Source organism: Poecilia latipinna, unplaced genomic scaffold (assembly GCF_001443285.1).
Source record: "Poecilia latipinna isolate Pla-1442-1.1 unplaced genomic scaffold, P_latipinna-1.0 Scaffold2370, whole genome shotgun sequence".
In the NCBI taxonomy this organism is placed as follows: Eukaryota; Metazoa; Chordata; class Actinopteri; order Cyprinodontiformes; family Poeciliidae; genus Poecilia; species Poecilia latipinna.
Window position 1 is genome coordinate 20,965 of NW_015114986.1, and position 17,028 is coordinate 37,992.

The window sequence follows — 17,028 nt, forward strand, 5'->3', positions numbered from 1 at the left end:
AAAACCTTTTTTTTGGGGGGGGGAACCAAATTTTTTTTCCCCTTTTCCCATTTTTTTTTTTTTTTTTTTTTTTTTTTTTACGTTTTGTTCTTAGTTTGGTTTCAATGGATGTACTGAAACTCTACTGACTGGATTTCATCATTCATTTCCTTCTTTTTTTTGCCATTGTTGCCTCTGGATGCAGCAAAGAAGAGCATTACGGAGTGGAGGACTGCAACGATGCAACAGCAGGCTTTTATTGGCCATCAAACTCTGCAACAAAAGCTGTTTAGGACATCCCAGGGTTTGAGAGTAGACAGCAGTAAAAACTGCTATTTGAGCAAGACTTTACAGTTTTCACCATGACAATAATACACTTCAATTTGTGACCATTAAAAACTGTCCAAGTCTGGTTAAAGCAGACAAGCATTAAAATAATGTGACCTATGAGCAGGTCTGTATTAATGTGATCAGTTATGAGGCAATGATAGCACCTTTGCTTTGTAAAAGTATTCATACATCTTCCACAATTTGTCATAATCAGGAAATTCAGTGTGTTTTATTGGGATTTTACGTGATTGAGCAACATAAAGCTGCATCTTATTATGAAGGAGAAGAAAACTATTCCTGGTTCTCACTCAAAATGGTTTAAAAAAAATGATATGTGGCATGCTGTTTTCCTCCTTTACCATAATAACCCTAAAAAGGAAATCCAGTGCAACCAGCTGCCCTCAGATGTTGCCTATTTACTAAATACAATCCAAATGTTTGATTTATTCTCTGTATAAATCCAGACATTTTGTGAAGGTCTAAGGTTTTTTTCTTTTTTTTTTTAGAAAACATTAAAGAGCAGCGTTATGAAGACCAAGGAACAACACAAGTAAGTTTAGGGAGAGATTAGTGGGGAAGTTTCAAGCAATACTAGATCCCACGCTTTGAGCATCTCACTGAACTTCACTATTTATTCCATCAACAAATCTGGCATCTAAGGAAGAGTGGCAAGAAATTATTTTCAAAAAGTCATAAGAAGTTACAAAGTATTAATTTAGCTGAGTTCAAGACAAATGCATGACACCCTTTCCATAATTTTTGGCAAAAATCATGCATAGTTTTCCTTCACTTTCTAATTATGGACAACTTTTTGTGTGTCTACCACATACGTATAATTTTGCACAAGTTTCTAGCTTTAAAATGACCAAATGTGAAAAACATTGATGTGTGGGAACACCAATGCACTGTATTTTGACTATTTCATTTAGATGAGGAACATTTCTACATAACCCTGCTATCAATCCAACCGCAGAAAAAAATTCAAATTCAAAAAAGAATAAAAATTGTCCCAGTCATCTAGATATACAAAGGACAGCATATAAAGCAAACATATAGTGTGCTCTGCAGTTCCAGAGAAGAGACAGCAGAAACGGACACCAGGAATAGCACTTTGCCCTGATATGAGCCAATATTATACTCAAATGACATTAATGCCTAGCAAGCTTTCTTCAAGAATAAATTTTTTTGCTGACTTTATTAAATAAACTTTCAATCATTTCTCGATCAGCAAAAAGAACAGTGCTTGGAGAAGCTGATGAAATACCATAAAAATAAGCACGCCAAAAACTATTTTTGCACATCTGCAGATCTTGTCTGACATCAGAGTTTTGCTTCACCATCCTCTGCAGCCTACAGCTACAGCTCCACTATACATATACACGTGTAACTCCTGCTCACCTTTCCTTGACCAGCGTGCTCTTCTTAGAGGTGCTGTCTGTTCGTCCTCTGACTCCTGACGCAGCGGGCTCCAGGACCACCACTTGGGGCTTATCAAGGAAACACCAGCCATTGTGCACTCCGACGTGAAGCCTCCGTTCTTGAATGACAACCGTTCGTTGGGCATCCTCAGGTTCAGGTTGTTTCTAAGAAACAGAGAAGATCACAATTGGGTTATCACACACACAAAGCTAAAGCAGTTCACATGAACAGTGCATGTGGATGATCTTGTTGATTTCAACAAGGTTATTGTCTAGTGTTCAATGTCATGCTCATAAAGAAAATTGAGTCTCTGATGGAGATTTGATCTTAACCCCAACTAAAGATTTAAAGGAGGGTGGGGGGGGGTGATATGTATTTTCCAGGCACAGAGTGTCATTTCAGAGCACCATTAAATGACTAAGTTACCTTCAGTTGTTATGAAAATGCTGCATACATCAAACATAACTTAAAAGAAATTTAATTTTCCAATTTGATACCTTGAAATTGACATCTCTCTTTAAGAAGCTCATACTCTTTCCGACACGCCACATTCAACACGTCATCACAACAATGTTCCTCCATTACGAAATTTACAACTGTTCTTAGGAGCATTGGACTGAGAAGTAGTTTGTATGATAAGCTCTGCAGAGGAGCAGTTCCACCAGGTGTTTGCTCACTGCCGCTGCCGCTAGTCTAGAGGAGCTGAGTGAACGAGGAGTGTAGGAGACTGCAACTCTAGGGTAATATGCGGTATTAAGTGAGAGTAAGTAATTCGGCACCTCAGAGGACCGCCAGAGGAAATTCATGGATTCCTGAAAGGATACAAGCAATACCAGGTGTGCTTGTGATGAGGAGATATCATTATAACATCAGATAAAGCTTAAAAAAAAAGCCTACTTTTACATCCCTTTAAAAAAAACACTTCAAGCCAACTATGCCTCTCGTCACAGATTTTGGGGCAACGGAGAAATCTCTCTATCTTGCTTTCTAGAAAATACTGTAAAGGAGAAAAGACAGCAGAAGCAGCAGCAACTTGCAATTGTAGCCTTTATTTTAGCAAAAAAAAAAAAAAAAGCCAATTAAATTGCGAGAATTAAATATATATCATTAATCCTTTCTTTTGTAATATCACATTCACTGGTACATTCAAACAAAATGGCTTTTTAAAAATATGTATCTGATGGTGTGAGTAAAGCAAAAAAAAAAAAAAGTTTAACTCTTATTTTTTATGAAGGCATACTAAAAGAAAACTAGAAACTCCATGTCCAATCATGTCCTCATGCTACTGTCAGCTTATTGTGTTTTCTTCCCCTGCAGACTGGCAGTCAAGGGGCCTTGTACAACTTTTGAACTCCATGAGCCGCAATTATAGAGGAGCGAGCAATTTTTAAGTAAAGACTTTCTGTGGACAAGAAAATCTGTTTGCTGAAATGTTGAATTAGTTGGTAATAGCAGTGGTTTGCCGAGAGATAAAGTAAAACTTCTGACAAAGACGCAAAGGTCTATTAAGAATGCTTACTGAAATGTATTAAGGCTCAGGACCGCACTATAAATGCTTAAATTTTGATATTTGTTTATTGAGACTGAGAATATGCTTTTAAATATTAAATTATTTTAAATAGTTTAACATTTAGAAAACCTACACAGCATGTTCAAGAGGAAAATAATGTAGAGAAGCTTAGCCCATTAGCTTAGCCACAAATATTATTGTCTCCATGCCTTGTTGGACCGAAGCCGCAAATCATGGTGAAGTACATGGACATATTTTTCAACAGGTTTGCATTTAAAAGTCCCTTTGACTGATATTATGTCACATGTTAATTTCCAAGGAACTGAATAATGCAATTTCATTAGTTGTGGGTCAAAATCATTTGAATGACCAAAGATAAATGTAAAACTTTATCACTACATAATGAACTCAAATAATGTGTTGTACTTTCAGAGCTGAATTACTAAAATAAATGAGCCTGTCAATGATGTATATTTTATAAATTCACCTGTACAGACAGCCTTCAAGCTGAGAAAACTGACAGTCATTCTCTTTAACTGCTGCTGAAGGCCTAGTTAAACATCCATTGATGCATTTTCCTTGCATTGATGCTTTCATCTGATCACTGAAGCGTACAGAACACATGTAAATCACAATCTGATTCTGAGAAGGCCTGTGTATCAAGTAATTGTAGCGAGGGACTACACACTTGCTGCTATTTGTTAAGTGAGTGACAGTTGTACACTGGCTGACTGCAAACTGTCTAACCCTGAAACGCAAAGACACCATATGCTCGCCTCTCGTTCCTACTCCTTCCTATTTGTTTCATTTCAGTGTTCTTCTCCCTATAATGTCTCCTACTCCCACTTGCCTTTTCTCTTTCCATTGTCATTCTCGCTCTCAGTCCCCCTAGCAGCTTAAAACCTTCTCCATATCCACCCACACCTTCTCAATCAAATTAGCATATCAATTCAGACGGGGGTTTTCTTTTAAAGCAGCAACAGCAGGAGCAGCAGCCTAGCTTGCCTGGATACCAAACAGCCCACATGCCTAACTACTTACTGTTCTTCTCAGGTTACATCTATGCAACGCTTGACTTTATCCTCATCTCATCCTTTTTACAACCTACACCCACCGTTTGTATTTTTAATTTCTTCTAAAGCCAAGCTGCACAAAAGCTCAACAACTTATGACATTTTCTGTTTGGTTATGGGAGATTAAGGTTCTTGTCAAATCCTAGCCTTTTTATCCTGTCTGGAAAAAAAATCCAAAAAAAAAAACAAAAAAACAACCCAATTCCTAACCACAAATGTGATATTTTATTTCAATATATGATTATTTTGGTTACATATACTGTATATATTCAAAACTATCAACTGCCTTGCTTTTATTATGTGTTTGAGGTATTCTGTGCAACTATGCTTGATAAGTACTGCAATATGTTTTACATCAATTTAACAGCATTCCTGATACATTTTGAATCATGCCGGCTGTAATTTGACTTTAGGGCAGGTTATATAACCATTTTAGTTTGCTCACACAAACTTAATCGATCGCAGAGTTACAAGAACAAATGAGGATGCATCAGAAACTGCAGGTGGTATCATTACATTATAGTTACCTAAAACAAGTAAATATTGCGTACAAAGTCTACATAAACATAATCATGATTTCTCTGCAAACCGATTTACATATTCACGTCATCGCTTTGAATAACTAAAATCTCTAGAGGTGTGTGTGTGTGCGTGCGTGTGTGTCTGTGTGTATAGTATTGGATTTTAGTCTACTTTGGAAGAGATTTTAACCTCAAGCAGTAAAAGCTTTTTTTTTTTTTCCATTTATCCAATGCTTAGTGAAACAATTTGAGCTGATTTTAATCAGCATTTTACTTAATTTATCAGTCTGCCATTGTGGTCATACTTGAACTCATAAGAGTACTGCAACAATAATTACCATTACATTTATGACCCATCATGCCCACTTGAAAAAAGAAACTAGAATGTGCCTATAGGATCTGTAAACTGAAAACTGACATTTAATTACTATCATACAAACATTATTATATATATATTTTTAAATGTGGCGAGTTTAATTGTCTAATCTAATTTATGAATATTTATTTTAAAGATATTGGTACAATCAGGAAGGTCAATAGCAGATATTTTCCATGTAAAGCGAATTTTCTTTGCATGCCTGTTATCTCAGACTTAAATTGTTCATATGGCTCTTAAGTGCTTCTGCTCTAATGCAGATGAATAAATGTGTTGATAAAAGCAATAAAGCAGCAGTTTTCATACAGACATCTGTTTGTTTTCATTCATGTTCAAAGACTTAATTGTGCAGGTTGACTTTTCAGCAACACAACTAACTGATCTGATATGACCAGAATAAACTAAACTGAAATAAAATAGTAAAGACGCACCCAGAAATAAGCAAACAACATTTTTTGTGTGGAGGTTGTAAGTATAAGAAGAGTGAAAGTTAGCCATTTTCAGTATTCACAAGGTATTTGAGGAAGCACAAAAGATGGAGAGAATAAAAATGGTGTGAAGTATTTTGACTGCTCATTACTGCTGTTTTGCTGAATTAGTGAAGGGCTAAACTGACCCAAAGACTGCTTTACTTTGGGTATACACATATATACTGATGAGAACTTTTGGCAACGTCAGCCAGGCTAATTATATCAACCAATAACACAAAATGCAGAAGTCAGTTGAAAATATCAGCTCCACATCATGTTGCCTTTGGCTTCAAGTATTAAATGTTTTGAAGCACGCGCTTTTGCTTGTGTAATGAAGCTGTCATTGATATATATAACATGAACATCGTGCCACGCATATGTTAAGTATTTATGTATATGGAACACCTTGTGCACAGAACAATAAGTAAAGCTCATCTTGTCCATTGTTATGTCAGATTGTGGTGTTTTATTTTGCATCATGCAGCTGATGTAACTAAGCTTTATAGAGTTAAGATGTTATACCGCCTTTAGTCTCGCTGTGACAGAGTTGCAGCTATCAGCACAAGTGTGACAGGATATCTGTAAATAATTGCTTTCAGTGACATTCACATCATAATGATGGTGTATATTTCCACAGATTGTCTGCGCTCACTATTTCCCTTCACTGCAGTCTGTGAAGGATGACAGGCAAATGGGTTTGTCTTTTGTTGGACAGGTCTGTCATGAAGTGTGTCAGAGAAAAAATAAAAGACAGGGGAAAAAGTTGTTTTGAAGACATCCGTTAAAATGCTGTTTTCTGCTCCTTCTGTCCCTCTTTTCTTGAAAGTTCCTTTTTCATTTATTTCATTGCTCCCTTTTTCCTCACTCTGTCAGTTTCTCCCTCTCTCTACCTATCTTGCACACTATCCTCTTTCTTCCCCTTCTTGCCTCTGTCTGCTGTCGTCACAGATTTCTTCCTCCCTTGCCTGGAATATGAATATTTTAGGGCTAAGAAGCTTACAGGAACAATGAAATGGCCCCAAAGTTAAATTATACTCCTTTTCTGTAGTCACTGAAGAGGGAATTCTCAAAGTGATGAATACACCGGTGGATCAGGGGTGTGCCCCTCACTTTTTTTCTCATTTACATAGGTCCTTTATTTAATTTGTTTTTATTCATGTGTTTGATATGTCAGTAACTACAACTTGAATTGCTCAACTTGGGATAGAAGTTGCACAAGCTAATTTTGGACCTCAGCCTATACTTGATATAACATACTACACAGTGGACCTATTTGCCGTTCAAACAGAAATTAAACTTGAGACGCTGATATACCTTGCCACAGAGCTATTGGTTGGTGTTTAGATATTAGCTTAGGGCTCAGACATTTTGCACTGTACTTATTAATCAACTTTAAGCCATGTTTGGTAGTTCTAAGTGTTCAAGTATTTGCGGTTTTGGTTCTTCGTGAGTTGCTGCGCTCAAACGTCAAAAGACTTTTCCAGTCAGTTTTTCCATTCAAAAAAGGCAGCTCACATAAGCACTACCGGGTCAATCTGACAGCAACGCTCTTCAGTGTGGATGCTGCTACTGGATGAAGAACTCTCAAAATTGGTTATTCTTAGCATGAGTGACGTGTTTATATTATAATGTCAGAGGAAGTAGAATGACATAGGAAACTATTTTCTAAATGTCAAAGCATGTCTCTTGTTTCATGCTGCAATGAGAAAGTCCTGGCTTGCAACATAATTTAGGAGGAAATTAAGTCTTGTTTTGCTGAACTTACACCTTGCTTGCTTACCAAAAGGCAGTGCGATACTGAAGACAAAAATAAGCTGCTATGATGAACTGAAGAGATTTGAGGCTTTAATGTGAGAAAATATTTTCCAGAAGGATACAGACAACAAAAAAGTTTTGTTTGTCCAGTTACAGAAAGCAAAGAAATATATGAATGTTCAAATGAAAAAAATAATTGCTTTAATAATACATTATTAATCTCCTGGTTGTGTACTGCAATGACAACAAGTCTTACTCTAATACATGCAATATGCCTTCTACAAATATTCCTTCAACAAAACTAATATAATCATCAGGTGGATCAGTGGTAGAGTGTACACCACACATAGGTTACAGTCCACAACACAGCTGTCCAAGGGTCGATTCCCGTCCCTGGATGTACTAGATGTACTTCCCTTCTCTCTCTGCCGTTTTTTCTGTCAAGCTACTAATGAATGTAGCCCAGTAGTGCCAAAAAACCATTAAAACATATGAAAGAAAATATGCTGGAACAACACCAGAAAAAGACATTGTGGCTGAACTACAGGCTGAAAAGAGCAACAGTGGTTAGTGTCTCTTACATCATTCCACTTTTGTTTTAAAAACTGAAGTACTCTAAAGTTTCAAATGGCACATAATACAATCAGGAGATTACATCTTATGAACAAAGCTTGTTTTAGATGCAATTTACTGCTCCAATTGCTAAGTGAGGCAGGTGGGGGGAAAAAAAAGGGTGACATATTAGTAAGCAAAACTAATTTAGAGAGAGACAGTAGCAATGTAATGGAACTGCTGAAAAATGAAATGAGAGTTTATAAAAACAAAAACAAAAAGATTTGAAATAAATGAAAGTACATTCTTGGAAAATTTCAGAAAAGCTAATACCTTTATGGCAATGGAATTAAATGAGTGGGAAAGTTCTCCTAAATGCTCACAACAGAGAACAAGGGTCAGGATAGCAAAATGTTTGACCATCCATACCTTCAGTAAAGTTACATTTAAATAAATTATTTGGGCTGTAAGACATTAACGTATTTAAGTCTTGTCAATGAGTTATTTATAATGTATGTATAACAAACTGGTCACCTTACAACAAACATGTTTTGTGGTCCACTGCCCATTTCATGTCATTTCAGGTTTGGAGAATTGATCAGACCTTTCAGTGAGTCATATAAAGGCACAAAGAGCAATTTGACCCTCTGTATCTCCAAGGGCCATTGGCACTGTTGCAGCCTGTGGGTTGTGAATAAGGTTCATTATCCTAATTATCCATGCCTTTTATCCACACCTGTGTGCGGATGAAAGGTGTCCCTGGAGGGACATGTAGGATGATCACAACTCTTAATTTTCCAGCGCTCAGGCTAGATTTTGTTGTGAAGATTTTATCTTTAATGTGCATTTGGTTATTTCATTTAAAACATGTCTTCCAAACGATTTGTTGATTTTAGTTTCCAGTGATGATTTAAAAGAAATGTAAATGCTTACCATTAGAAATATATAAAAATACATAAATAATGTGTTCCATTACATTTGTTCAGGAATAAGCTGCCGTTTGGCTATTCAGAATACACATACTACAGGTTGTGTTTGCCATTTTATATTACTCTTTTCCCCAGTAAAAGACAATCTGCTGGTCAGAACACAAAGATGCTCTACTGGTCTGCTGGTTTCACATGTTGCCACTCCACAGGCTATTGCTGTGAAGTGAACTCATCATCAAGTTACAAGAAAACTGCTTTAGCCCTTGTGACATTGTGCCTTATAATCGATATATAATTGTTTGTTCAATATAAAAGCAATTAGATATTTTACACATTTAAAAAAATGTTTATTAAGGCCTAGAAACAAATGTATTTTTCTCAATGCTATCATATGTTGAGAGTTTTATGCTAAGCCATGGTGTGCCCAGTAATGTGCATTTGAGCGTACACCTCTCTGCCTTAGAGGAATAAATCAAATATGACTGGAGAATTTGATCTGCAGCAAACTAATCCAACTGTGTAAAAGATTTGATTATTAAAAATGTTTAGCATTCATGAATCAACAAAGTTCAAGAAACATAACACAAACCAGTGGAGCATAATTAAAGGTCTTGCCTTGGTGCATAGTTATCTTTGTGTAAAAAGTAAAGTTAGTGGCCTTGAGAGTCACGATAAGAATAAAAGTGAGTTTATAGTGTCATCTAAACGGACATTGTGACATCACGAGCTGGGCGAGGTGGGATTGGGGTGTATAGCTATCATTCAAGCTCCAAGGTTGCCAGAACACATCTGATGAACTATTATTAGGAAAATATTATAAATGATGTATTAGTGTAACTAATACACTAATAACATTGTTCAAACTTAGATTTATGACAGTCTCGCTTGCTGGAAATTATTGTATCTGATGTCGATGAAACTTTTTTTTAGAAAGAGTGGTTAGGTGGGGGCGACAGATAATCTTTAAATAAAGTACAAAAAACAAAAGATAAAGTTTTTGGTTGTTGTTATGCTGTAGGGATATAGTTGGAAGAGCTAAAAATAACAAATACAAGGCAGAAGCATAAGTAAATATAAAATAAGTAAATGTTCCAACTCATTCCAACATTTCTCCTAAAAATTGTATGAATAAATAATTACACACTGGTAGTGACAGTGGGCATTTGGCAAATTATGAGGTGTTTGAACACAAAGTATTTAGATTGCTTTCAAATCTAAGAATATGTTGAAATTATGCAATTTCAAGTTCCAGTTTATGACTATACAAAGATTTAAGATGTTTTTATTTACATAAAATGCTTATTCAGAAGGTTCCAGTTCAAAATTTATGAAGAATTAAAAAATCCTACACTTTTAAACTTTCATTTGCGAGTCTGAAAAACTGCCCTGTGATGCACGAGCAGCTGGCCGTCCACCGGGTCTCTCACCTGACGAACACTTGAAATGGACAACGGTGACCCTGCATGGATACGCAGGTATAGGCAATGGATCGATGGAACAAACAGCTAACAATATTTCAAAGCTTATTAAGAAAGAAAACAGTGAAAATTTTAAAAGGGCTTTTAGTGAATGGTTCTATTTAACATTTGAAGTCGGAAGTCGGTTTTTCAGTGAGTTTTCTTGTCAGTAGTTTTTGAAATCATCATAAGGTAAAAAGTAATAATATCTCTGCAAACGGCAACTGGAATGAGAGAGAAAGCAAGAAAAGCAGCAAAGCAGGTGAAATTATGCCCCACATGAGTTTTGCGTAAGCCAATTAACAAGGTAGTTATCTTACTGCGGAAAGTAGCTCTGACAAAAAAATGCTAAACAATGGCAACAGCTCCTTGTTTTTTTTTGTTTTGTTTTTTTATTGTTTTAGCAATCATAGATCTCACACGATCTGGGCTAGGAGCCTGACTGTGAATATATCTCCTTCCACATGCTAATCAATTCAAAGCACACTTGTGAAGCCAACAATATCGAAAAAAAAAAAAAAAAAAGATTTTTGCTCATCCGGACTAAGGTCTTTACTGTCACCATGACAATGAGAGTGTGAGTTGGTGAGAGACGGAGTGAGTTGCTCCTCACACATTGGATATTAGCTCCCCCATATTGAGCATGAGTCATCTATGGCAAGAAACAGTTGCAGCATCATTAGCAGGCTGCTCTCATCCTCCCACACCCCCCACTCCTTAACGAATTTTAACTGGCACTGAGCTCTCACTGATAAATCATTGTTGCCCTGCTGCTGAAACACACAATTCCAGCCCAAAATTATTAAGTCAAACACAGTCGTGCTGCTGCCAGTCTGTTTCCTGTTCAGCTTCCGACCATTTGTTCTCGACTAGTATGTTACACAGCATATGTAAAATTGCACAACCACGAGACTAACGGATCACAGCAAAGTTGGTTCCACACAGAAATAAACTTCCAAGCTGCATGTGTTAAATATATTTATCTCCTTAAAAAGGTTTAATAATACATTATTGGAAGAAAGTTTACCATTTCCAAATATAAATGTTTGTTTTGTATAAGTGATATTTTTTTACCTGCCTGGTACAGTCATTATTAAATAAAATCTGTAATAACTCGAAACCCTCTTTAAAAACACCAAATATTGCTAAACATGCATTAATTGTTCCTGGATTGGCTCCTTTTTAAGTGCCACCTAATAGCACGTCAAGTAACATCGAGCTAGATATTTCAGCTTTCCAAACTGCATTTTGCTTCAAATGTTAGATGTATTCAATAGACAAAACATTTTCCACAAATAATTTGAAGCTACATTCCACAGAAAAATCTGAGGATAGGTGAACTTCTAAGCTGCAGATGGAGCTTGTGTGGCTTCATTTGTCTTTATTTCCACCAGTGTAAAACTAATAGGCGTCGTTGAGATTTTGTTTTTAGTAATCTTAGGTTGGTCAGTTCCTCTTCTTATTAATAATAACGTTTGTCCACAACCACTTTCATCTTGGCCTGAGGCTGACTCATGGTGATCCAAACACCAGTAATGCCTGAGTTAATTACGGTTTTAGCTTTAGTCCATCTAATTTAGGACAAAAGAGCAACAAACTGGATTGCGACTTAATTTCCAGCATTTGATTTGGTGGTGGAGAATAAATAGATAATCAGCTCAGGCTCAAAATTTAAAATACTTAGACTGAACTACAGAAAACTATATAGCAGATAAAAGTAACTACAAATTTTTAAAAGTAGTGGAACGCTTTATTAAAAGGAGTAATGTGACGGTAATGCAGCAGTTCTGGATAAACGTACAACATTTTAAAGTCATCTTTCATTTCAAATTTTCAACCACCTCATTTTTTTATGCCAGCTTGGCTCATCGCAGATCCTCGAAGTTGCAATCTGGCCACTCGCATTTGCATTGCTCCTCTTTCCAAACCTCTTGCACATGTACTTTCCTCTTAGCCACGTCATCTACAAATCTAGGTAATGTTTTCACACACAGCTCAGAGGCTATACTGCCTCTGAGGCAGGTGTATTTTTGGGTGTATACAAATACACCCAAAAATACAAATAGATGTTCTCAGAAGTACTGTGGTTTATTTTACGTACCCTTGTTTGTGACATCATCAGAAGAAGCAGGAGAATATCTGCAGGTTTATTTGATCATGTAATGAAAACAATTTACTACAAAATACCAAAAATAAGCATAGTATACACAGTGTTGTACATATGGTAAGCTTGTTCATCACAGAGAAAAAGCTGAATGAATTAAGATGTGAGAATGTTGCCCATAGTTCATGTTTCCCCAGTCATTTATGTGTATTGCATCATGGCAAAATCAAATCCCATTTTGAAAATATTCAAACAGCGTGGCACAGGAGCCAACTACTTTTTTTTTTTCATGGAGATGTTATAACCTGTCTATTTAATATAGTTTATTTTTCATGTTTACATCACCAGATTAATTTTGAACATAATTCATGTCATCAAAGTCCAGCTTTTTTTTTTTTTTTTTGGATGTCTTTGATGTTGCAGGGACCTGTCTGAAGTTAAAGTCAACGTTCCTAACATCACCTGCAATTTCACCATAACACAGGAAGTAGAGAAATCTGGGGAGTTCAGGTTTGCTCTGGAGGAATTCAACTGGACTCTCTAACATTAAAAATAAACCCAGTGTCCATCAAGTCAGTCTAACAGGTTTTATCCGTTTCTACCTGCCGTTGTCACAGACGACCCATTGGAAGTTCAAAAGTGAAACTAAACTGACAACGATGGTCAGTATCTGCTCTTAATAACAATTTGACATCAACACAGTTTAGAATAACAGATTACAAATAGTCATGTCATTCCCCTTTGGTTTTCTCTCCGTAATAGGAATACAATGCAAGATGAAGCCTCAAAAAACGGATGATTAAAGTATTATTTTTTTATTGGTATTGTTGATGGATGATGTTCATCTGTCTGATGTAAATGACTGAGTTAAATGTCAACAATACTTGTGTTACTCTTTAAAAAGTAGAAACACATGTGACTCTGTAAGGGCTTGAAAACTACTACTAAATTTAGCAGATGCTCCAGATGCTCATTACATATTTTTGTGTAATTATATGAATCAAAATCAAAACAATAAACAGATAACACAAATATCATTACAACCAATTACTGATGTTATACTGTTATATCAGTTTTCTGATTTCATTTTTAAAGATTAGATAACATACTGCGTTTTTTTTAAGTTTTGAGTAAAACCTGTGATATTCACTCCAGGTGATCATACTGTTTAACCTTGAAGCAGCTCATGCATATAGCATATATCAAATCTCTACATTCAGCAGACCCAAATGCTGCATTAATCACAGCTGTAGATTCTTAGATCTACTAACTAAATATCTCTCTAAAACATTTAGAAACTCTAGATAATATAGAGAAACAGTATAACATAGTTAAAAGTGAATAAATGTATCTTTCCTCACTAATCTGCAACGCATCCTCTGTCTTGTTTGGCTCATAGAGACTAAAATTGTTTGAAGTTTGTTTCCACTAATGCCTGGATCTTGTCATTACAAAGAGCTGCATCCCATGGATGAGTGATGTGAGCCATGCCATTAAGCCCCATTCCTTTACACTGCATTGGTTATAGTGGTGACCAGCCGGCAGCCAAACCGTCCTCAGAGAACAATGTGCGAGACGCCTCCCATTTCAGAAATGCTCAACCTCCTTTGTCTTTTTTTTTTATAGTAGCACATCCACAGGGGCAGTCCCACTTGGAGCAAGTTTTGCTCTTTCAGTACAAGTGAAAACTTCCTGGAGCTTTGTTACCAAACTCTTTCTCGTTTCATTAAATCAGCCTTAGGCGTTTTGTTCTGCCTGCAGCATGGCATTGGTCCTTGCCTGCTCCCCTCCTCCTCTTCATCCACTTCTGTTCTCTCTGGTCTTTTGATCAAAAGCTGCGACGGTACAAAAATTCTGACAATAGCTCTGGCGCTTTCATCAAGAGAAATAGATTTTATTGGGGCGGAAGGTTAGCAGTTGTGCTACAAGTCATTGAAGGTAATAAACCCTCTGGCTTTGCTCAAGCTGGTGCACTATGGCACGCTTTTTCGAGCAACCCTGGAGGTGAACAGGGCCAGTGTTTTTAACAAGAGGTTACGGTGTGTTTGGAGAGGTTCAGGACAGCAGTTTAACTCAGTCTAAGGCTCACAAAGGTGAGCTATAAATGTGTGGGAAGTAGCTAGAGTAGTTCAAATTACATGCATGTCCGCTTCGGGTGTAGAATGTCTGAGAAAGCGAATCATAAAAGAGGCTGGATTGGTCGATGGAGGTGAAAATAGCAATACTTATAGGGACATTACGTGAAGACTGTTGGAGCTACAGCTAACAAAGAATTGGTCATATGCTGTGCTGTACAGTCATCTGCCTCCTTTTCCAGGGTCATTTTTACCACCAAACCCCCATTTCTCCCTTGTAACCAGAGTAAGCACATACGTTGGTCTCAAACACTTGCATGCACGCACATTCACCAAATAACAGGAAAACTGAGTCGACGGGTGAGGTGTCACCGTCACTTCGTAGACAGCTTGATGACAATCCAGACGGAGTCACACGTTTAAAGGTCACACACATATCAAGCACACACCCTTTTTCCTTCTCTAGCTATTTCTGTCGCATATACACACAGACACACACCCACACTTTAATTAAAAGCTGTAATCAAGCTGACTTCTGCATGTATTAACACTTCTCACAGACGTGAGAATGCCGTCATACAGCAGTAGCTATAAAGAACGAAAGAGCTGTGAATACCAAAAAGAGAAAATTATTCACGCTAACATGTCACTTAGCTCACGGAGCGAAACTTGTACTTGACTTTTCATTGTCTGCACTTGGATATAGGGAAGGTGTTATACACATATCCACAGAAAGACTTGACTGCATACGCAAGAATAAAAGTTGAATTGTTTAATGCTTGAAAATAAGTTGAACAGCTCAAAAGGCTGATGAACACATCACTTTGAGCCAAAGTTACGTCTACATTACTAGACATTCTATATATTTGTACAACAGAGTAGGCAGAGTAAGGTAATCATCATCGTTTATCAACTACAAGCTTTTATTAATGCTTTTACAGATTTTGAATGTTCTGCAGTGTGAAAAAGTGTTTGTTCCCGTCCTGATTTCCTATCCTTTACATGTTTGCCGCACTTCAATTTTTCAGAGCATCAAACCAACCCAAAAGACAACATAAGCAAACACAGACTTGATCAGGAACTTCAGTGTTTCTGGCTCTGACTTCCGAGCGTCTGGCTAAGTGGTTGTCCTAGCGGTAGCATTCTAGTTAGTCCAGACTTCTTGCTGTCACCTAGACATTGCCCTGTTGAGAAGGAAAGCACCGAATTCATCCAACTTATGATTAATTGTCAACTAAATTAAAAGAAGTCCCAATCGATTAACTAGTAATGTCCACTTAGACCAACTTTCAGTGTTGTGGTGCGGGACCCTCCAGTTATCCTTAAGCTGAGGCAGTTATAATTGAAGTAAAGCTGAAAAGAAAAGTGAAATGTTCCAAATAGGGTCAAAGGTGGGATGGAAAATGCACTTTATGCAGTCCTGTTTTGAAATATAAACACTCGTAAAATTTCACCTTAATAGCGCTCCTTCAGCTGAGCTGCATGGCAAAACAGCACCGACTTCACAGCCGAAAATCACCGATTTGCCAAAAAGGCAAGGATGTGATAACAGAAAAGCGAAGGGTATCACACATTAAAGTAGTAAAATGACGGGGGGAAAAATGGCATGATGAGAATAAGTGAGGATGAATCTGAGGGCTTTCATGAGTTAAGGTACTTCATGGAGCCAAGCTTTAACATTTTGAGACATGAATTAAAATAAGCAAATAGAAAGGCAAAGGCCAGTTTTATTTTAAAAAAATTCAAGGAGAAAATGCAATCTCTGACACGCTAAGCATGAATTTATCAGGTGGTGGTCCAGTGTTGACTATATGCTTAACATAATCAACTCGCAGTGCCCTGCGTTTGACTTTGAGGATTCGAGCCCGGGAGTAGCAAACAGCAGTGAGACGGTTACAATGACGGACAGCGTTGTCATAACAATTCTCATCCCTCCCAAGGACACATCTCATTTAAGCTCAAGTAAACAGATAGTGTGCAGCCACTTTACATATATTTGGTAGTCCAAAGCTGCACCTGTCAAATAAGGTTAACCATCAGGGTTGCTATAGACAAGAAAAAGGGAAGAAAACAGATAAGCTCGATCTACTTTGCAAAGGATATGGCCTAAATGGCAGTGGCAGCTGTAAAGTGGGCCTGTGCTTGTATGCCAAGGAAATGAAAAGTGGGATCAAGGAAATCATCAAGCTCCAGAAAGCAGTGTTGGCAAAGGTGTGTCAATGCCATTGTGCCCATCTATAATTTTAAGAAGTGTGGTAAACAGTAACCTCAGAGTGATGAATTGTACGCAAGATAATATTCAGGCATTGTATGTGTGCCTAGATAGGAGAGTGACAGGGCTATTTACTGTTTGTTGAGATAATTTGTTCTCCCTTGTAAACACATTCTGTATAATATGCATGAAAATGCTGTAGGATGTAAGATAAGGTAAAAGACACACTGCTTTAAGAGTGTAGATAAACCAGAGTGCATTCCTCA

General features: G+C 37.1%; 1 protein-coding gene across 1 annotated transcript in view; it reads right to left on the minus strand.

The window, feature by feature from the left end:
• LOC106937529 (nephrocystin-4-like) overlaps positions 1-17,028 on the minus strand; it is a 66,001-nt gene that overhangs the window by 6,653 nt on the left and 42,320 nt on the right. Inside the window, exon 8 of the mRNA XM_015019074.1 lies at positions 1,708-1,892. Within this exon, the coding sequence (XP_014874560.1) occupies positions 1,708-1,892 (185 nt within the window). The remainder of the gene's footprint in view (positions 1-1,707; positions 1,893-17,028) is intronic.